At 43.5% G+C, this 23,381-nt stretch overlaps 2 protein-coding genes across 2 annotated transcripts; one reads left to right on the plus strand and one right to left on the minus strand.

The window, feature by feature from the left end:
* Window positions 1–221: 221 nt before the first annotated feature.
* LOC119285036 lies at window positions 222–2,558 on the plus strand. The gene is made up of 2 exons (XM_037564233.1): window positions 222–864; window positions 2,251–2,558. The coding sequence occupies exons 1-2, from the start codon at window positions 294–296 to the stop codon at window positions 2,445–2,447; spliced, it is 768 nt and encodes a 255-aa protein (XP_037420130.1). The 5' UTR covers window positions 222–293; the 3' UTR covers window positions 2,448–2,558.
* Window positions 2,559–3,888: 1,330 nt separating this feature from the next.
* Window positions 3,889–10,728, minus strand: LOC119285037. The gene is made up of 8 exons (XM_037564235.1): window positions 10,424–10,728; window positions 8,687–9,001; window positions 8,168–8,427; window positions 7,657–7,798; window positions 7,188–7,559; window positions 6,962–7,093; window positions 6,250–6,378; window positions 3,889–6,160 (listed from the first exon to the last, which is right to left on the minus strand). The coding sequence occupies exons 1-8, from the start codon at window positions 10,520–10,522 to the stop codon at window positions 4,151–4,153; spliced, it is 3,459 nt and encodes a 1,152-aa protein (XP_037420132.1). The 5' UTR covers window positions 10,523–10,728; the 3' UTR covers window positions 3,889–4,150.
* Window positions 10,729–23,381: the final 12,653 nt, after the last annotated feature.

Here is a 23,381-nt window from a genome sequence, read left to right on the forward strand (position 1 = left end):
AAAAAAAGATGAAACGTTTCAAAAAAAAGACATAGCTTTTTTTAGGGGTAAAAAAAAGATATAGCTGAAACGGAAATGACCCATAGTACCGCGGCAGCCGGCTAGACCGAGGCCGTGATTTTCGAAACAGCCATACTTTCGCCATCCCGGCCCACAAAATCCTCGTGCCTACTCCGCTCCGACGCTCCCACACCCACACCCACTGCACGGCCGACGCCCCTGTGTACTCCGTTGCTGCGGGCCTTCTTCCACCCCCGTCATCCTCCGGCCGCCACCGCCCACCCCCACCCGCCATGGCCTCCACCTCCACCTCCCTCTCCCTCGCCTTCTGCCCTCTCTTCCGCCCAACCCCCCAGCCCCAATCCCAACCGCGGCACCTCGACCCCAAATTTCCCAAACCCCTGCGCCTTAGCCTCGCGCCTGCGCTCTCCTGCGCCGCCCCCCTCGCCGCCGTCCCCGACGGCGTTGCCATAGACGACATCATAGAGAAGGACTGGTCCTTCCTCAACGCCTCCGGCTCCCACCTCCCCCGCGCGCTCGCCGCGGGGGCGCTCTCGCCGGCGTCGCGCGTGCTGGCCGTGACGCCCACCGCGTCCTTCGTGAGCGCCCTCCTCTCCGAGTCCCCCTGCGAGCTCCTGGTCGCGGCGCACGAGTCGCTGTACGTGCTGGGCGGGATCAAGGAGGAGCACGACCAGGTGAGGTGCTTCCATTTGGAGGGAGGGGGAGGGGGCCAGGGAGGCGGCGTGGTGGAGGCCGTGCCGGGGAGGTTCGACGCGTTCGACGTGGTGTTCGTGTGCTACTTCCCCGGGATGGGGGTCTCGCCGGCGGCGCTGCTTAGGTCGCTCGCCAAGAGGTGCTGCAAAGGTGAGAGACCTCCTGAAATGCTACTGCCTTATCTGGTTTCGTCTCTTGTTTTTCAGTCTGAGTTTATCAACGACATTACTGTGCATTTCCTTCCATAAATTGTACCGATATGACTAGATGGATATCATATCTCTGCGTCCTTATTGATTCACTAATGGGTACTGCTTTTGAGATGGTATGTGTGATGCTTAGACCTTACAATACAAGGCACATTATTTGTAGAAATTGGTGGGTTTCAATGGTCAGATTGGCCTGTTAGATCAACAATGTTTTCTTGTTGAAGCCGTGTCCCTTAGGGCTCCGGTTCATTAAAAGAAGGTAGAAAAGAGTTGCCTGGTTAATTTGAGGAAGGCCGGGCGAAAAACATTACAACATGCCCACAAGAATGGGCATCCTGGCCGACCTGGCTCCTGCGAGGCTCGTTGGCAGAATCGGAGCTACCTAGTCCTTACGCGTTTCGGCTGGCTGTTTGGCATAGGCCGCCAGGGTTCTCATGTTGCGTTCTTTCGGAGGGTTATTAATTAACATGTTGCATTGCCATTTACATGAACTGCCTGGATAAACTTGTTTATGTACTGTATCCTATATTGTGATGTGATAGCAAATTGTTGAATGAGTACTATTTATGGTTTGTCAATTTAGTTTGCATGGAAAGCATTGAAGGAATTTAATTGAACAGATATATTATGTATTGGACCGCACGCTAACTTTATCCATTAGTATGTTGTCATACCTTTTTTCTCAAGAAGGGTAGTATACTCTTGTTATTTTAGTCCCTGAGTCATTAGGCAACTCTTTAAGTTAGTAGCAGATTTTGGTTGATAGATGCTGCTCATTCCACTTCAAGATCCACAGCGCTCATTAGTTAAATCAGTCACCTACTTCTGTTCGATTAATCTTGTGCTGCAAAGTCAACTTAGAGTTCCAGTTGGAAACAAGGGTAACCTTGAGTTCCCTCCAGGTGATTTGCAGTATGCATATGGTATTATGTTCACTATATTTTGCATCTGAGAATTCAGTCAAAGCTTCAAGTAATATTAGTGTTAATTCAGTTAGTAATATATCTTGTGCTTCGTTGTCATATAAATTTGCCTCACGGTCTAGTGACAACCTCACACATAAGAGTCAGGTTGGTAAGATTTGTCTGCATGCAATTCTTGTTATTATTCAAATAAGACACCAGTCAAAACTCCCCAACCTTGCCACACCTCGAGTTCAGGCGTTTATCAGGGTACTGCAGGTTGTTTTAATCACGAACCAAACAACTCCTTAGTTTTGAAATCTTAAGGCTTTGTGTGTTTTACTGCACAAAAAATACTTTTGGGATGCAAAACCTTTTTTGTGCTCAGTTTTATAATTCGATCGATTTCTTTTCGTTTCGCCTAGGTGCAAGAGTCGTCATCTTCTTGGATCAAGGTAGGCAGAGCCTGGCGCAACACCGCAGGGAGAATCCGGACCTTGTGTTCGCGGACTTGCCCAGTAGGTCTTCTCTGGAGAAGGCTGCAGATGGGAGCAAGTTTGAAATGGCAGAGTTCATTGATGAGTCATCGCTGTACCTTGCTGTTCTTCTGTTCCAAGGGTGAAACATTTTTGTAAGACAGATTGCGTAGACTGGTATTATCTACATGACGTTTAAGCGAGCTGCTTGTTCATAGATACGCAGGAAATTGCAAGATTACTTGTGTTTATCTACTTATCTCTGCATCTGTTTCCTAACCTATCTGGCCGAGACCATCCCTGTGTCTTGCACCTTGCTACTACCTGCTCCGCACAGAGCAAAGGCTTGCATTGCAGTAGCAAGATGTGCAGAGAGCCACAACTTCAGTTTTGCTTGTGTTAGTTCATCAGTTCCATCGTCACAGCCGGCATAGTGCCTATGCAAAAAGGTGTCGGCATGTTTATGGATGGCGCTCTCCGGTGGTGGCTCGCGTTGCTCAGTTCCAGTAGTGCGGCATCCTCGATGCGGGCAGAAGCCGGAAGGGAATAGGGTTCCCCTTTACGGCAGCAGTGGCGTGGCGGAAGCCGAAGGCTCCCAGTTTTCCATTGTGGTCGGTTGCCTTGCTGCTCTTCGTTCACCTCGGTGCCCTGCTGCCTCCTTCGACGACAATTGCTCCTGGAAGCTTTCCAGTCCCACTTGGTCGTTCTTGGACAGCAGTGGTGCTGTCGGCCAGGTGTGCCCGAATCGAGGTCGCTCTGAGGCTGCTTCAGGCTTTGAGGTTGGCATCCTTCTTGCTCTCAGGTGAGCGTCTCTATACTCCAACAGTACGACGCCCTTCGAGCCAATGCGAGGGGATAGGGTTCCCCTTCAGTGTTAGAGAAGGAAGGTGTCCTGTTCTAGACACCATGATCTTCAAATCAAACCCTTGTGATGATTGGTTGTGCCATGCTGTGCTGCATCTGCCATGACCTTCTTTAGTGCCAATGTGTGGCGTGCATCACCATTCAAGCTTTGTTCGTCGTTTTGACTACTCTTGGATGCTCGTGGTGGTTTTTCTTGTTGTTAGCTTTCCCCTTTGCATCAGTTTGGCCGTTGTGGTCTGTTGGTGTGCTGTAATTCCTACCAGGTTGATGGCTTCGTTAAATTAAAGCGGGGCTAATCTAGAACCTTTTGTCTAAAAAAGTGTAGATTAGCATGGTGTGAGCAGCGCATACGTTTCTGCGCCACAGAGCACATGAGATACCCAAGACAAATTGTGGCACAGCCACAGGGCTGATCTAACGACTTCTCTAAGGTCACCGGCATAACGCTTAGGGATGTAAATGGCGGAATAAACAGCACCGCAGGACCGTTTAGTTGGTTTTAGCTCGATAGTTCACTTTCCCCATTTACATCCCTAATAACGCTGCTTGTGCTTGCTCCAGGTGATCACCGGGATAGTTCTCGGTCAGCAGTTCATCCCATGCAGAATAAGTAAGCGATGATAAAAACAGCTGGAAAAAATGTAAAGAGAAAAAAAACACAGGAACCAACTCATTCACATGACAGCTTCAGCATTCCGAAAAAGGAACTACTGAAGCAGAACGAAAAAGGAATTGGAAATTTACCTCGTTTATAAATCAAAAAGGCTACATGATACACTATCTTCTCATACACACAAAGGGAAAATATAAGAAAAAAATGTATAAAAGATATAGTTCCGGCCCTATAGTCCAAAACTGAAGGCACGTAAGCATACAGAAAAACCACTCAAAACATCCTTTATTTCGTTCGGTTGATACAATCACTCACCGTATACAGTTGTAGACAGTAAAAATGAGAAGAGCACGTCCCCCATGTGTGTTGCTTTTAACGGGATAAAGGGAAATAGCCGCTTTGATCGGTGGAGAACAGATTATACTCCTTCACATCTGTCTGCTCTCTGGAGCATGGCTGCGCTTGAACCGGAGCAAATGGCGGCATCCTTGCTACCGACTCTCCGCTCTTACCATCTTTGGGTGACGGTGGGCCTTGCGGAGCTATCGGCAGGTTGAATTGGAACAACGAGAAGGATGCACTTTTGTCAGGCAATTTGTTACCATCTGGAGCATCCTTCGGGCCCATCGGCTTCAACATGGAATTAAGCCTGTCTGGATTCAAGCCTCCATAAGGATGACCACCAGTTGGCGCTGTTCCATGTCGGTAAGGGGGGAGGGGAGGCGGAGGCATGACTCTGAAGCTGGTCGGTGTCTTGAGAATTTGCTCTGGGTGAATACAACTAAAAGCAGGAGCTGGGTAGCGATGTACATTGTTGTACTGCACCGAGAAATCAGCAGGTCCGTTCCCAGGTACTCGGAATCCAACTGGACCAGAGAAGAAATTGGGTGGCTGACCATACTGGAAGTATCCATTTGTTGGAGCAGCACACGAGTGACTATGTGGCCCAATTGTGGTCGGTGAATATGCAGGCGTTGCATGCATGTTCTGCTGATGCGATGACTGATTCTGGAAGGGGAGTACACTGAATCCAAATCTGTCGTTGTGAGGCGGGCATGTGGCTTTTGGGTGGTATTCTCTGAAACCATTTCCTGCACACGTCTCAAACAAAGAACGTGAAGCAGTTCTTGTCGATGGAGCTTCTGTAATGATGTTGACTCTCTCCGAAGATTCCTCTGAGTCAGATGATGATGATTCTGGAGTATGAGCACTCAAAGACGTCACACTGCTTGAACTGCTTTCTCTATCTGCCTCGCTCATACATGAAGATGAGCCATCAGAACTGGCAGAGTTCGTCATGAGCTCTTCGTCTGGCTTAGAACCTTCATTATTTGTTGAGTGGCATTTTTGTTTATTCGTCATAGGAGTTCCATCAGAACAAGCAGATTGATTTTCCTCACGCTGTCCATATGGCTGATCTGTTTCTGATTTACAAACATCAGTGGACCTTTCAGAAGCTTGGTCTAGTGGTTCACGTCCTGTGTCAAGCTTTTCACATCCACTGGTATCACATTCCACTGGTTTGGGTGACTCGACATTGTCAACTGATCCTGACATATTATCTGTGTCATTTAAGCCAGTCTTTTTCCGAGTATCCATTCTCTCCCATACTTGTTTTGGAATTGCATTTCTCTCGTGTGTACTACCAACACGGCGGTACTGCACTAAAGGCTTATCAACTCCTGTTTTCTTTGCCATCTTCATCTCCCTACCTGCTCTAGCTGTTGGCAAAAAACAGTTGTCCTCTGTTTTGTAACTTTCCTGATGATCACAGCTGCAAGAATTGTAGTCTTGCCTATATCTTGTTCTGTTATTTGTACTACACACCGAGTTACAACTTCCATCACCATTTCTCATCCTTTCCATTGATCGCCACTGCATATTGCCAACACTTCTAGATTCATCTCGGCCGTCATCATACCAACAAGAGGAGTGGTCTTGAGGAACGTCCTTTCTCAACCTCAGATTTCTCCGTGATGGTTTTGATTGCTGGGATGTGAAAGGTTCACTGCTATTAACTGGAGGACATTTGGTCACTGTATCGCAGCAGTCTATATTGTTTTGTCCATCAATTTCTATGGATGAAGATTCAATCTCAGCGTGGCACAGAGCCACAGCTGTGGAATTATCTTCCTCTTCACTAGCTGCTCTGGAGCCAAAAGTATTTCCTGATTCGTCGTTAGTACATGTCGAGGAGTTGCTTAGAGTTGAGGATGAAATGTCGTCTGATGTTTTGAACTCATCTCTTTTCCCCTTGTCCCTTTCCTTCTCTTTCAGCCTCTCTTTTCTCCTGTGCTTCTTTTCTCTCTCTTTTGTTCTCCTCCTCATCCTACGCTCTTGTTCTTCACGCTTCTCTTTCTCCTCTTCCTCGAGAAGCTTGTTCTGCAAGGAGTCCACAAAATTGATATTCACAAATACAAATGAAACTACCTTCCCCAAAATTTATTTGCACTTGCACATATAACACATACCTGTTTTTCCAATGTAATGATTTCTTTGCATGCTACATGCACTCGCTCCTCCAGAAGTTTGAGTGCCAAAGACACAAAGACACTTTGTGCATTTTGCTGGGCGGCGCCTTCTCTAAAAGCTTTCTCAACCTGCAAAGAAAATTTAGTATACAATTAATGCTTGGAGTATGAGTGTCTAATTCCTCAACAAATCCTGAATGCTTGCTGGTGACTACAGTCACACCAATAGTATGGCAGAAAAAGAGCTTGTCCACAAGCTATGTGTGTGGCAGGTAAAAAATGTATCAACCCAAGTAGCAACTAAAGTTTTCAATCTTTGTAAGAAAAGTAAAGCAAAAGAAAAAAAATCCAACGTATCAATCACCTCAAAACAATCCATTGATCAACAGAAAGAGAACACATTTATTACTTCTATACTGAGGTAAAGAAATCAGATGACATACACCACTAGAAGTCTTCATATCACGAATAACGAGAACTGGCGTGTTACACTGTTACTGTAGTTTCCTTGTAAGATTGAAACCAAGGAATAATGTATCTTGCTGAAGATCAACTAGTAAGCTGGAATATACTGCTAAGACACCTTAATTTGGTAGACATTATTCATAATTTATTTGTAAACATATATTTCTTGTCCTTTGTGCAATCAGAATCATTCATTATACAAGTACTGCTTCCAATAACTCTCGAGACGATTTTGACAATCAATTACCTGTTCTTTGAATATCACTGCAGCAGCATCCAAGAGAAATTCTCTTGCCAATTCAGGACTTTTGGCATGCTTCTGCGGATGAGAGCCATCACCGTCAAGATCATTTTCATCCCTTTCCATGGCATCATCCTCCTGCTCATATTTTCATTAGTCAGTATTACAAATGCTCTCAATTAAGCTTATCTTAGCTAAAGATGTAAGCAACCATAAGTGATATGTCACGTACATCCTCTTCCTCGGCCTCTTCAGCATGCTCAAACAAACTTCTGATACTTTCACCCTTTGTAATTGTCACAAAGCCATCTCCCAGCACCAGCCTGTGATGAACACAAGATTGGCCCTTCAGTGCATGTGCTTTTACACACATCTCCGTATAGCGGCCATCGAGCTTCCAGGCTCTCAGAGTTATGAAATAATCTTCAAATTGATCAAGATCAATCCCACTTCTTTGGACTTGGGTCTTCATCCCAACATTTTCAAAGCCAAAAACATCTGATTGTCCTTCATCTGTCCCAATAGCCCATTCAAAGTGATGATAAGACCCATCTGTCTCTGATATAGATTGGCGCCAATCAACTATGACGGAATCCTCAAATACCTGCAAATAAGAGAAACCAGATTAACTTCATAGAAATTCTAACCAAATGCCACTCAATTTAATGCATGGTCAACATTGAGGAGTCAGTCACCCTGACCTCGCATTGAAATGCATAGTCCGCAACACAGAACCAACTGGTGCAGCGAGGTTCCCTTCGAATGCGTTTCAGTTCCTTCAGCTCCTTGAATTCACGGATAACATTCCTTCGGCAATCTCGGCAAAATCTCTTGCTATCAAACCTGTTAAATAAAAATTTCTGAACTGTTAACTCTTCTATTAGCAGCTTACAGAAAATACTAACAAATGTCAGCATTTTAGGACAAATTTACTCAACTCCCAGCAGGCTTAAATGGAATCAATCGGTCGACAGTAAAACTCGCCAGGATCTTACCATATCTATACAAATATCCAGTGGAACTAAAAAAGACATTACAAATACTTGCTAAGATTGTTCTCTAGTGCATCTTCCACATGGTGGATATAAGCAGAGTTCGGTTTCAGTTATTTTGTCCGTAAGTTGAATACCTAGTTCGATGAGTAGTGTTTTATGTCTTTTAACTTGAACTAGCATGAAACGAAAAGCCTCTCCATTATGCTCGGTTGCTCACCTAAACATTAGTCTTTCAATGAAATCATCCTCCTTCATCCGCAGAAGAGAAGATCTAGTTTCGTCGCATAATGCTGACCAGAAATTCACCAGTGTATTGCATGAAAGGTGGGCAGTATGCAGAGCACATGTTTCTCTTGTTCCATACCCCCTGCTATAGCTAGCCATCCCTTGGCTAATCCATCCTCTGCCACCCCCACCACATGCATCAGGATAAAGCATTTCTCGTTCCCTTTCTCTCAGTCGTGCATTGTCAAATACCTGATTAAACAAATGGCGGGTGCATTAGGAAATAGAGTGATCAAATATGTCTAATCTAGAATTAAATATTGTGAGTAAAAACCACAGCCACATGCATGATTTGAGATTGCTTCAGATATAACAAAGAGCGATTAGTTCAGACAAATAAGGATCACTAATTCAGTATACGAAAATATCATAGTTATCAACCTTAGTTCACCAATGCAGAGAACAAAATAAAATATGAACCACGAGTTATGGCACAATTGTTTACACTTACATTCTGGAGCACCCGTAGCGAGTTAGCTTTCATAAAGCAGTCAATAAGCGTAAGGATGCCATCCTTTGTTGTTGCAAGACCTCCCCAAGGGTGAACAGATGGATCCTGAGATCCATTTTGCTGCCTAATCTTTGATTCACCACTTGAGCTCAGACAATCAATATCTGAAACTTCTTGCTGCAGTGACTTGAAATTTTCCAAAAGCAACCCATTGCACCTTGAACAGTAGAAATTCTTGCGAGCTTGTTCAATGAGGGTTTGCTTATCCAATTTTAGAAGCTCCCGCCGTGCTTGCGGTGGCAAATCATTCCAGAACTGAAACAAGTTCAATCCACAGTCATAAAAGTTATCTTGAAACTCACATAACTTCATTTTCCAAGATAAAAATATGATACCACTTAAAATACACATTCTGGTTTTATTTCCATTACATAGGAAAGTGGATACTCCAAGCGCGGGGACAAGAAAAATCTATTATGGAATAGAAATCAATCATGATTTTACACAAGAGTACGGCACCAGCACATTTACAGCTCCAACCAAGACGGACACGCGGAGTGCACCAAAGTCAAGGTGCCTCGGGAGAGTTGTAACGGAAAATTGAGCACATTTACAGCTGCAACCAAGGCGGAGTGCGGCAAAGTCAAGGTGCCTCGGGAGAGTTGTAACGGAAAATTGAGCACATTTACAGCTTCAACCAAGGCGGAGTGCGGCAAAGTCAAGGTGCCTCGGGAGAGTTGTAACGGAAAATCAAAGGTCATTGTAGAAACGTAAACAAATTTAAAACAATAAATGACATGGCATATTAATATTCCACGACAGAGATACAAAACAAAGCACACTTATTTATTCTACCTGTATCACCATTTGATATCCAATCTAAATTCCACTTGCTGTGCTTGCTAGCTTATCATCCTACTACTATCATCGAAGGAAGTGAAAGATGTAAAGTATGAAGACTTGGGATCGGAGAGTGAGGTGCATGATTAGTTGATATGAACTCAGTCTCATCACAACTCGATGAAAATTTCAAGAAATATATATCCTGTTTTGAGCCAATAGTTTACATCTCAAGTGTTCTGACAGAATTTTGTTTTCCCAACTCAATCGAGCATTATGACATGCCAGAATTATTGCTTTACATCCTTCTCGAATCAGGAAGAATTCGAAACCAGTTCTAAATCAAGTGTCTCAAGCCTTTGCGAGACGACTCCATGACTGACCACTCCAATTCAACCCATACCAAACCAAACTCATAATGACAAGTATCAATAAGGCCCAATCCTGTTTTCCTATTTAGACATACCAAACCAAATGTGCAACTCCAAGGGTTAGAGTCCCTAAGAGCAATGCACCAACTCAAAGTCAATGCAATCTGGCTACCCACAGAGTAACTAGTACTGGTACATATATGCTCGTCAGGGGCACATGGGAAATCCTGTTGAATCTAAGAACCATAATTCACTGGGAACATAAATATCCAATCCAAGCAAGCTAAGCTTAGTAGGGAGGGCCCAAGGGGGGCGAATCCTTTTTGATATCACCAACTAAAACGCCTCGGTTTCCCCGACACGGTGCCTTTTATGTGAATTACACACCGAACCCGAGCCAATCCAAGGCAGACGCGGGGCAGCCAGCTCAGTCACAGATTCGCAGGGACGCCACCGCCGAACCCCAATTCTCACATCTCAAATGAAACCCCGGCACAGTACGGAATCGACGCCCACGCCGCGTTACCTTCTGGAGGCGATCGAACGTGATCTCGTCCCGCCGCCGCGACCAGATCCCCGATCCCGAGGCCGAAGCCACGGCCGTCTCCGCCGCGACCCCCGCCATCAAGTCCCCCCGCGGCCCTCAACACGCAACGACGTCTCCGCGCCCGATCTACCGCCGCCGACGCCGGCGGCGACACCTGCGGCCGGAGAGCGAGGGGGCGGGGCGCGTGGCCGGAGCTGGGTCCGGGGCTGGGGCGGATCGGCCGCGGTGGTCGCGCCACCGGGGTTTTTGCTGGCGAGAGGGCGAGATGGGGGGGAGGTGGGGAATGATGAGGTGAGGTGAGGCGGGGCGGGGGGTGGGGTGGGGTAAAAGGAAGAAGATGAGGAGGAAGAGGGGGGAGGGAACGCGACGGCGTCGTACGTTTTTTAACCGCCACGGTTAGGCTAGGCCGCGCGGTTCGATTGTTCAGGCGTTCTACTGGTTTTTTAACCGCCACGGTCCGTTCTACTGGTTTCGGGATTTTAGACGGGCTGGTTAAAACAGCCGCCGTGGTTTACCATTGTTCAGGCGTTCGAAATCTGGTGTGGTGCGACGTGTTTTTATCTTTGGGTCCTCGTGGAACACCGAATTCCCGTTTCACAGTCGATGGGTGTCACATGGTGTGTCATCATAAGTTCATAATGACTAAACTTGTAAATGTGAGCGTGTCATCCCCCATTCAGCTAGTGTCGATTCATACACTAGAACAACGTGGAAAACTCCCAGACAACATGGAAATAGTTTACATCCTTTTAGAACTTAGCATCAAACTATATAGATGTTCAAAGGAAATAAATCAAATCTTATAAGCTTGGTATATAAGATACAATACAAATAGCCAAATATTTATTATATGTGACTAACTGACTATAATTAATAGAATAGTACCACGTGAATCTTAAGGGCATTTTCAGATTGTTTGGTCTCTCCAAGGAAAATAATGGCACGCATGTGCCTAGAAAAGGTGATTACAAAGTTTTGGTTTATGAGTTTAGCAGTAGATCCCATCTTGAAGGCAAACAATGAATGTATAAAATGGAGACAACATAAACACTTGTGTCATTTTATTTTCACAATACAAAGGTTTATTTTCTCAAGACAGCCAGTGGATCACATCTTAGATTGTTGTGCGGGATGTTAGGGCTTTCTATTTAACACGGGAATAAGAAAAATGGTAGGAATGTCATGTGCGATAAATTCCTAAAAGATATTAAAACACATCAACTTGATAACCGTAATTTGGATAGTTCATAACATAAAGCTTTGGAGGAATGTCGCTCATGTTGATTTTGTCCCCCATGAAACTAGGGTCCTATGATTGACAACTTCAGTCCTATGATTCAAAGGGGCAAAATCATAAGGACAAAATTTTCCAAAGAAAATATGAATCGTGAAATCCAAAGAAGTCATTGGTAAATAAAAAGGAAGAAATGATATATGGATAAATTACATCCCTACATATCAACTTGCATAGCGCCAAAGCCATTCTAATGTTATCATGTGGTATAAAATGTGTTTCAATCATTGTGAGTCACCAAAAGATGTTTTTTAGTAAAATGTTGTGTTATATGTGTGAAGTTCACATGAAACGGATACGGCTTTGAAGGAAAGGGGGGTTGGATTTTGATAAAATATAGAGATGTTGTGTTTATTTATTATTATTCATGTATTATCATTTTTGCTAGGATCGCTTCCAAAGAATGATTTCCTTCACTGAAAACACATTGACTCCATTGTAGTCAACTTATACGGGATGAAAATCATTGTATGTAGTATTTGGAGGCATGTGATTCGCTATCTATCTTGCGAGAATTGCATTACGTCTATTTTTTCAACAAACATGTAATTTTGTAAGCAACTGATATGTAATCTCACCAACTAAAACACCAACATGGACCAATGTTTTTTTTGCGAGTGATGGATCGATGATTTTTTAGAACCGCCTTCATGGCACTTTAATAAATAGGGGACACATATCTAATTATACAACATCAATCAGATAGCCAGGAATTGTATCAAAATCAACAAAATGATTAGGTAAACTAAGTGCTTCCTTCAGACACAAGTGAGTCGGAACATTTGCACTTCTCCTCACGAATAGAACTGTGAGTCCCTATAAGCTTGTGAAATAGAGTTTATAAGCTTGTGAAATAGAGTTTCATCTCACGAATCAGTAGTGATCAGATGGATCGGTCATCTTCAGCATGCCATTAGGGCAGACATCATCTCGTAGGCAGTCTCTAGCACTACTATTGACATTAACATCGCATCCTGGCCTACCATTAGTTCCACTGTAAGCGATGAGGGTGTCTTCATGTTTAGCACATCAGCCCTAAAAAAATCCATGTGTGATCACACGCCGCAACACCACCGCCTCCTGATCTCCTCCCCGAGCAAATTGGTCCATCTGAATTAATCATAATACACCCCTCCTCTAGTGGTTTCCACCTTTGCGTTACCTGTGGATGGGACACCAAATCTAACACTGGTAGATCTAGCGACTTGATAAGCTCATCAATGATCTCCATGGAACTTGTGCGGTTGGTGTATTAGATCCTTCTAAAATTACTTGTTTCAACTTGTCTAGATTGTCCACATCACTAACACTGTGATGGTTCTCTCGTCCTTGCTAATAAAAAGTGGATCAAGCATATCTCGGGATCAAGTCAGCGGGTGTAGTTTTGGAAGTTTCAAACCAAATAAAATCATCTATTAATTCCTAGAATCTAAGCGCACGATTGCACGTGACCATCTCATTAAATTCATTCCCGCACATACGACAAACACCATCCTTTTCTCACATGTCACTTCTTCAGCTCCCCATGTGAAGGTAACACGTTCTTGATTACCCTTCGCCAAAATACATGGATTTTTGCTTGAACTAGTAATCTCTAGAAATGTTTTCAAGTCTCCCGGCCACCGGACGAGCTAGACGGCTCACTGCGCTTACTTGCTTCTTTTTACATTGTCACATGTTATGTCGACCTCGTTGAAAAGAGGCATGATTTCTCCCACACCCAGAAATCTCATATTCCCCTTCTCGACTTTGGCATACTAAGTGTAGCATCTGCATCAGAAGGAATGAAGAGTCGAAGAGTCTCAAAACTAACTCCACATTCCATTGGCTAGTATCCTCGAATATCATGTCTGACACCAAGTAGACATAATCATCAGCTAGGCGGCACACGGGCCACATGGTTACAGACCCTGGTATATCATGTCATATTTATGTAGTTATTGTTGGGGAACGTAGCATGCAATTTCAAAAAAAATCCTACGATCACGCAAGATCTATCTAGGAGATGCATAGCAACGAGAGGGGGAGAGTGTGTCCATGTACCCTCGTAGACCGAAAGCAGAAGCGTTAACTTAACGCGGTTGATGTAGTCGAACGTCTTTGCGATCCGATCGATCAAGCACCGAACATACGACACCTCCGAGTTCAGCACACGTTCAGCTCGATGACGTCCCTCGAACTCTTGATCCAGCAAAGTGTCGAGGGAGAGTTTCGTCAGCACGACGGCGTGGTGACGGTGATGGTGATGTGATCCGCGCAGGGCTTCGCCTAAGCACTACGACAATAGGACCGGAGGAATAAACTATGGAGGGAGGTACCGCACACGGCTAAGAGAACAATTGATGTGATTTGGGGTGCCCCCCTGCCCCCATATATAAAGGAGGAGGGGAGGAGGCCGACCTAAGGGGGCGCCATGGGGGGGAAACCGACTAGGACTCCTAGTCCAAGTCGCCCCTCCCCTTCCTTCTTTCAAAGGGGGAAAGGGGGAAGGAGAGGGAGAGGGGGAAGGAAAGGGGGACGCGCCCCTCCCCTTATCCAATTCGGACAGCCCATGGGGGGGGCACCACTTGCGGGCTCCCCACTCTCTCCCCTATGGCCCATGTAGGCCCATTACTTCCCCGGGGGGTTCCGGTAACCTCCCAGTACTCTGAAAAATACCCGAAACATTCCGGAACCATTCTGGTGTCCGAATATTATCATCCAATATATCAATCTTTACCTCTCGACCATTTCGAGACTCCTCGTCATGTTCGTGATTTCATTCGGGACTCCTAACAATCTTCGGTCACCAAAACACATAACTCATAATACAGATCGTCATCGAACATTAAGCATGCGGACCCTACGGGTTCGAGAACTATGCAGACATGACCGAGACACATCTCCGGTCAATAACCAACAGTGGAACCTGGATGCTCATATTGGTTCCTACATATTCTACGAAGATCTTTATAGGTCAAACCGCAATGACAACATACGTTATTCCCTTTGTCATCGGTATGTTACTTGCCCGAAATTCGATCATCGGTATCTTCATACCTAGTTCAATCTCGTTACCAGCAAGTCTCTTTACTTGTTCCGTAATGCATCATCCCGCAACTAACTCATTAGTCGCATTGCTTGCAAGGCTTATCATGATATGCATTACCGAGAGGGCCCAGAGATACCTCTCCGATACACAAAGTGACAAATCCTAATCTCGATCTATGCCAACCCAACAAACACCTTCGGAGACACCTGTAGAGCATCTTTATAATCACCCAGTTACGTTGTGACATTTGATAGCACACAAGGTGTTCCTCTAGTATTCGGGAGTTGCATGATCTCATAGTCAAAGGAATATGTATAAGTCATGAAGAAAGCAATAGCAATAAAACTTAACGATCATTATGCTAAGCTAATAGATGGGTCTTGTCCATCACATCATTCTCCTAATGATGTGATCCCGTTCATCAAATGACAACACATGTCTATGGTCAGGAAACTTAACCATCTTTGATTAACGAGCTAGTCAAGTAGAGGCATACTAGGGACACTTTGTTTTGTCTATGTATTCACACATGTATCAAGTTTCCGGTTAATACAATTCTAGCATGAATAATAAACATTTATCATGATATAAGGAAATATAAATAACAACTTTATTATTGCCTCTAGGGCATATTTCCTTCAGTCTCCCACTTGCACTAGAGTCGATAATCTAGTTCACATTGTCATGTGATTTAACACCAATAGTTCACATCTTTATGTGATCAGTTCACATCGCCATGTGACTAACACCCAAAGGGTTTACTAGAGTCAATAATCTAGTTCACATCGCTATGTGATTAACACCCAAAGAGTACTAAGGTGTGATCATGTTTTGCTTGTGAGAGAAGTTTAGTCAACGGGTCTGCCACATCCAAAGCCGTGTGTATTTTGCAAATTTTCTATGTCTACAATGCTCTGCATGGAGCTACTCTAGCTAATTGCTCCCACTTTCAATATGTATCCAGATTGAGACTCGGAGTCATCCGGATCGGTGTAAAAGCGTGCATCAACGTAACTCTTTACGACGAACTCTTTATCACCTCCATAACCGAGAAATATTTCCTTAGTCCTCTTAGGTAACTAAGGATAACTTTGACCGCTGTCTAGTGATCCACTCCTGGATCACTATCGTACGCTCTTGGGAAACTCATGGAAAGGTACACAATAGGTCTAGCACACAGCATAGTATACTTTATAGAACCTATGGCTGAGGCATAGGGAATGACTTCCATTCTCTTTCTATTTTCTGCCATGGTCGGGTTTTGAGTCTTACTCAACTTCACACCTTACAATATAGGCAAGAACTCCTTTGACTGATCCATTTTGAACTTCTTCAAAATCTTGTCAAGGTATGTGCTTTGTGAAAGTCCTATTAAGCGTCTCGATATATCCCTATAGATCTTGATGCCCAATATATAAGTAGCTTCACCGAGGTCTTTCATTGAAAAACTCTTATTCAAGTATCATTTTATGCTATCCAGAAATTCCATATCATTTCCAATCAACAATATGTCATCCACATATAATATTAGAAATGTTACAGAGCTCCCACTCACTTTCTTGTAAATACAGGCTTCACCATAAGTCTGTATAAAACCATATGCTTTGATCACCTTATCAAAGCGTATATTCCAACTCTGAAATGCTTGCACCGGTCCATAGATGGATCGCTGGAGTAAGCACACTTTGTTAGCACCTTTAGGATCGACAAAACCTTTTGGCTGCATCATATACAACTCTTATTTAAGAAATCCAATAAGGAATGCAATTTTGATATCCATTTGCCAGATTTCATAAAATGTGGTAATTGCTAACATGATTCAGACAGATTTAAGTATCGCTACGAGTGAGAAAATCTCATCATAGTCAACACCTTGAACTTGTTGAAAACCTTTTGCGACAAGTCGAGCTTTGTAGATAGTAACACTACCATCAGTGTCCATCTTCCTCTTGAAGATCCATTCATTCTCAATGGCTTTCCGATCATAGGGAAATTCCACCAAAGTCCATACTTTGTTCTCATACATGGATCCTACCTCAGATTTCATGGCCTCAAGCCATCTGTCGGAATTTGGGCTCATCATAGCTTCTTCATAGTTCGTAGGTTTGCCATGATCTAATAACATGACTTCCAGGACAGGATTACCGTACCACTATGGTGCGGAACATGCTCTGTTCGACCTACGAGGTCTAGTAATAACTTGATCTGAAGTTTCATGATCATCATCATTAACTTCCTCACTAATTGGTGTAGGCATCACTGGAACTGCTTTTTGTGATGAACTACTTTCCAACTCGAGATAAGTTACAACTACCTCATCAAGTTCTACTTTCCTCCCACTCACTTCTTTCGAGAGAAACTCCTTCTTTAGAAAGGATCCATTCTTAGCAACAAATATCTTGCCTTCGGATCTGTGATGGTGTTGGGGAATGCAGTAATTTCAAAGATTTTCCTACGCATACGCAAGATCATGGTGATGCATAGCAACGAGAGGGGAAGAGTGTTGTCCATGTACCCTCATAGATCGTAAGCAGAAGGATTATGGCAACGTGGTTAATGTAGTCGTACGTCTTCATGATCGACCGATCCTAGTACCGAAAGTACGGCACCTCCGTGATCTGCACACGTTCGGCTCGGTGACGTCCCATGAACTCATAATCCAGTAGAGTGTCGAGGGAGAGCTTTGTCGGCATGGCGGCATGATGACGGTGATGATGATGCTACCGGAACAGGGCTTCGCCTAAGCACCGCTACGATATGACCGAGGTGGATTATTGTGGAGGGGGGCACCGCACACGGCTAAGAGATCAATGATCACTTGTGTGTGTATGGGGTGCCCCCCTGGCCACGTATATAAAGGATGAAGGGAGGAGGAGGCCGGCCCTCATAGGGCGCGCCCAAAGTGTGGAGTCCTACTAGGACTCCCTAGTCCTAGTAGGATTCCACCTCCCACATGGAATAGGAAAAAGGGAAGGGAGAAGGAGAAGGAAGGAAGGGGGCGCCCCCTTTCCCTAGTCCAATTCGGACCAGTCCATGGGGAAGGGGCGTGGCCACCCTTGAGGCCTTTCTTTCCTTTCCCATATGGCCCATTAAGGCCCAATACGAATTCCCGTAACTCTCCGGTGCTCCGAAAAATACTCGAATCACTTGGAACGTTTTCGATCTCCGAATATAGCCTTCCAATATATCGATCTTTACGTATCAACCATTTCGAGACTTCTCGTCATGTTCCCGATCTCATCCGGGACTCCGAACAAACTTCAATCATAAAATCACATAACTCATAATACAAATCGTCACAGAACGTTAAGCGTGCAGACACTATGGGTTCGAGAACTATGTAGACATGACTGAGACTCATCTCGGGTCAATAACCAATAACGGAACCTGGACGCTCATATTGGCTCCTACATATTCTACGAAGATCTTTATCAGTCAAACCACATAACAACATACGTTGTTCCCTTTGTCATCGGTATGTTACTTGTCCGAGATTCGATCGTCGGTATCCTCATACCTAGTTCAATCTCGTTACCGGCAAATCTCTTTACTCGTTCCGTAATACATCATCCCGCAACTAACTCATTAGTCACAATGCTTGCAAGGCTTATAGTGATGTGCATTACCGAGAGGGCCCAGAGATACCTCTCCGACAATCGGAGTGACAAATCCTAATCTTGATCTATGCCAACTCAACAAGTACCATCGGAGACACCTGTAGAGCACCTTTATAATCACCCAGATACGTTGTGACGTTTGGTAGCACACGAAGTGTTCCTCCGGTATCCGGGAGTTGCATAATATCATAGTCATAGGAACATGTATAAGTCATGAAGGAAGCAATAGCAATATACTAAACGATCAAGTGCTAAGCTAACGGAATGGGTCAAGTCAATCACATCATTCTCTAATGATGTGATCCCGTTAATCAAATGACAACTCATGTCTATGGCTAGGAAACTTAACCATCTTTGATTCAGCGCGCTAGTCAAGTATAGGCATAGTTTGTCTATGTATTCACACATGTACTAAGTTTCCAGTTAATAAAATTATAGCATGAATAATAAACATTTATCATGATATAAGGAAATATAAATAACAACTTTATTATTGCCTCTAGGGCATATTTCCTTCAGTCTCCCACCTGCACTAGAGTCAATAATCTAGTTCACATCGTCATGTGATTTAACATCAATAGTTCACATCTTTATGTGATTAGTTCACATCTCCATGTGACTAATACCCAAAGGGTTTACTAGAGTCAATAATCTAGTTCACATCGCTATGTGATTAACACCCAAAGAGTGATCATGTTTTGCTTATGAGAGAAGTTTAGTCTATGGGTCTGCAATATTCAGATTCGTATGTATTTCACAAATTTCTATGTCTACAATACTCTGCACGAAGCTACTCTAGCTAATTGCTCCCACTTTCAATATGTATCCAGATCGAGACTTAGAGTCATCTAGATTGATGTAAAAATCTTGCATCGACGTAACTCTTTACGGCGAACTCTTTTATCACCTCCATAACTGAGAAATATTTCCTTAGTCCTCTAAGGATAATTTTGACCGTTGTCCGGTGATCTACTCCTAGATCACTATTTGCACTCCCTTGCCAAAATCATGCTAAGGTATACAATAGGTCTGGTAGACAGCATAGCATACTTTATAGAACCTATGACTGAGGCATAGGGAATGACTTTTCATTCTCTTTCTATTTTCTACCATGGTCGTGTTTTGAGTCTTTACTCAACTTCACACCTTGTAACACAGGCAAGAACTCTTTCTTTGACCGTTCCATTTTGAACTACTTTAAAATCTTGTCAAGGTATGTACTCATTGAAAAACTTATCAAGCGTCTTGATCTATCTCTATAGATCTTGATGCTCAGTATGTAAGTAGCTTCACCGAGGTCTTTCTTTGAAAAAATCCTTTCAAACATTCCTTTATGCTTTCCAGAAAATTCTACATTATTTCTGATCAACAATATGTCATTCACATATACTTATCAGAAATGCTGTAGTGCTCCCACTCACTTTCTTGTAAATACAGGCTTCACCGCAAGTCTGTATAAAACCACATGCTTTGAACACTTTATCAAAGCATATATTCCAACTCCGAGATGCTTGCACCAGTCCATAGATGGATCGTTGGAGCTTGCTCACTTTGTTAGCACCTTTAGGATCGACAAAACCTTCTGGTTGCATCATATACAACTCTTCTTTAAGAAATCCATTAAGGAATGCAATTTTGACATCCATTTGCCAGATTTCATAAAATGCGGCAACAACTAACATGATTCGGACAGACTTTTAAGCATCGATGCGAGTGAGAAAATCTCATCGTAGTCAACACCTTGAACTTGTCGAAAACATTTTTTGCAACAATTCGAGCTTTGTAGATAGTAACACTACTATCAGTGTCCGTCTTCCTCTTGAAGATCCATTTATTCTCATTGACTCACCGATCATCGGGCAAGTCAATCAAAGTCCATACTTCGTTCTCATACATGGATCCCATCTCATATTTCATGGACTCAAGCCATTTTGCGGAATCTGGGCTCATCATGGCTTCCTCATAGTTCATAGGTTCGTCATGGTCTTGTAACATGACTTCCAGATAGGATTACCGTACCACTCTGGTGCGGACCGTACTCTGACTGACCTACGAGGTTCGGTAGTAACTTGATCTGAAGTTTCATGATCATCATCATTAGCTTACTCACTAATTGGTGTAGGAATCACTGGAACTGATTTATGTGATGAACTACTTTCCAATTCGGGAGAAGGTACAATTACCTCATCAAGTTCTACTTTCCTCCCACTCACTTCTTTTGAGAGAAACTCCTCTAGAAAGGATCCATTCTTAGCAACAAAATATCTTGCCGTCGGATCTGTGATAGAAGGTGTACCCAACAGTTTCTTTTGGGTATCCTATGAAGACGCACTACTATGATTTGGGTTCGAGCTTATCAATTTGAAAAAATTTCACGTAAGCATCGCAACCCCAAACCTTAAGAAACGACAACTTTGGTTTCTTGCCAAACCATAGTTCATACGGTGTCATCTCAATGGATTTATATGGTGCCCTATTTAACGTGAATGCAGCTGTGTCTAATGCATAACCCCAAAATGATAGTGGTAAATCGGTAAGAGACATCATAGATCGAACCATATCCAATAAAGTATGATTACAACGTTTGGACACACTATTATGTTGTGGTGTTCTGATAACCCACAAGTATAGGGGATCAATTGTAGCCTCTTTCGATAAGTAGGAGTTTCGAACCCAACGAGGAGCTAAAGGTAGAACAAATATTCTCTCAAGTTCTATCGACCATCGATACAACTCTACGCACGCTTAACGTTCGCTTTACCTAGAACAAGTATGAAACTAGAAGTACTTTGTAGGTGTTGTTGGATAGGATTGCAAGATAATAAAGAGCACGTAAATAAAAAGTAGGGGCTGTTTAGATAAAGACACAACTAAGTTAGTTTAGTAGAGAGCTTGTTGTCACACAAGAAAGTTATTTGTCCCTATGCAATCGATAACTAGACCGGTATCATTATTGCAATTTTATTTGAGGGAGAGGCATAAGCTAACATACTTTCTCTTCTTGGATCATATGCACTTATGATTGGAACTCTAGCAAGCATCCACAACTACTAAAAATCATTAAGGTAAAACCCAACCATAGCATTATAAGGCATCAAGTCCTCTTTATTCCCATACGCAAACAATCTACTTACTCGGGTCTGTGCTTCAGCCACTCACGCCACCCACCATAAGCAAATCATGAACATATTGCAAACCCTACAGCGGGGATACCTCACGCTTGCGTGACACGAGAGCACCATAGGACAACACCAATAATAAAACATGCAACTCAAACCAATCACGATCATCAATTAACCCATAGGACAAAACGGATCTACTCAAACATCATAGGATAGCCATACATCATTGGGAAATAATATATAGCGTTGAGCACCATGTTTAAGTAGAGATTACAGAGGGTAAAAGAGGGGTTACACCGCTGCATAGAGGGGGTAAGAGTTGGTGATGATGGCGGTGAAGTTGTTGGTGTAGATTGCGGTGATGATGATGGCCCCGGCGGCGTTCCGGCGCCACCAGAAGAGAGGGGGAGAGAGCCCCCCTTCTTCTTCTTCTTCCTTGACCTTCTCCCTAGATGGGAGAAGGGTTTCCCCTCTGGTCCATGGCCTCCATGGCATGGGAGGGGCGAGAGCCCCTCCGAGATTGGATATGTCTCTCTGTCTCTCTCTGTTTCTGCGTTCCTGATTCTGCCCTTTCACCATTTCTTAAATTCCCGGAGATCCGTAACTCCTATTGGGCTGAATTTTGGACACAATTTTTGTCCGGATATTGGCCTTCTTGCGGCGAAAGAAGGGAACCAACCGCCTTACAGGGTGGCCACGAGGGCCCAGGGCGTTCCTGACCCCCTAGGGTGCGCCCCCTGCCTCGTGGCCCCCTCGGGCATCGTCTCGCGTTGATTCTTCTTTCCAAAAATCACATATATTCCAAAAAAAATCTCCATCAGTTTTTATCCCATTTGGACTCCATTTGATATGGATTTTCTGTGAAACAAAAAACATGCAACAAACAGGAACTGGCACTGGGCACTGGATCAATATGTTAGTCCCAAAAATAGTATAAAAAGTTGCCAAAAGTATAGGAAAGTTGTATAATATTGGCATGGAATAATAAAAAATTATAGATATGACAGAGACATATCAGCATCCCCAAGCTTAATTCCTACTCGTCCTCGAGTAGGTAAATGATAAAAAAGATAATTTTTGATGTGGAATGCTACCTAGCATAATCTTGATCATGTATCTAATCATGACATGAATATTAAGACACGGGTGATTCAAAGCAATAGTCTATCATTTGACATTAAGACAATAATACTTCAAGCATACTAACCAAGCAATCATGTCTTTTCAAAATAATATGGCCAAAGAAAGTTATCCCTAAAAAATCATATGGTCTGGCTATGCTCCATCTTCACCACATAAAATATTCAAATCATGCACAACCCCGATGACAAGCCAAGCAATTGTTTCATAGTTTTGATGTTCTCAAACCTTTTCAACTTTCACGCAATACATGAGCGCGAGCCATGGATATAGCACTATAGGTGGAATAGAATATGATGATGGAGGTTGTGTGGAGAAGACAAAAAAGGAGAAAGTCTCACATCGACGCGACTAATCAATGGGCTATGGAGATGCCCATCAATTGATGTCAATGTGAGGAGTAGGGATTGCCATGCAACGGATGCATTAAGAGCTATAAGTGTATGAAAGCTCAAACTAAAACTAAGTGGGTGTGCATCCAACTTGCTTGCTCATGAAGACCTAGGGCATTTGAGGAAGCCCATCGTTGGAATATACAAGCCAAGTTCTATAATGAAAATTCCCACTAGTATATGAAAGTGATAACTCAAGAGACTCTATATGAAGAATATGGTGCTACTCTGAAGCACAAGTGTGGTAAAAGGATAGTAACATTGTCCCTTCTCTTTTTTTTCTTTTTTTTCTTTTTTTGTAGGCTTCTTTGGCCTCTATCTTTCTTTTTTTTTGGGGGGGG

The sequence above is a fragment of the Triticum dicoccoides genome, chromosome 4A (genome assembly GCF_002162155.2).
Source record: "Triticum dicoccoides isolate Atlit2015 ecotype Zavitan chromosome 4A, WEW_v2.0, whole genome shotgun sequence".
NCBI classification, from domain to species: Eukaryota; Viridiplantae; Streptophyta; class Magnoliopsida; order Poales; family Poaceae; genus Triticum; species Triticum dicoccoides.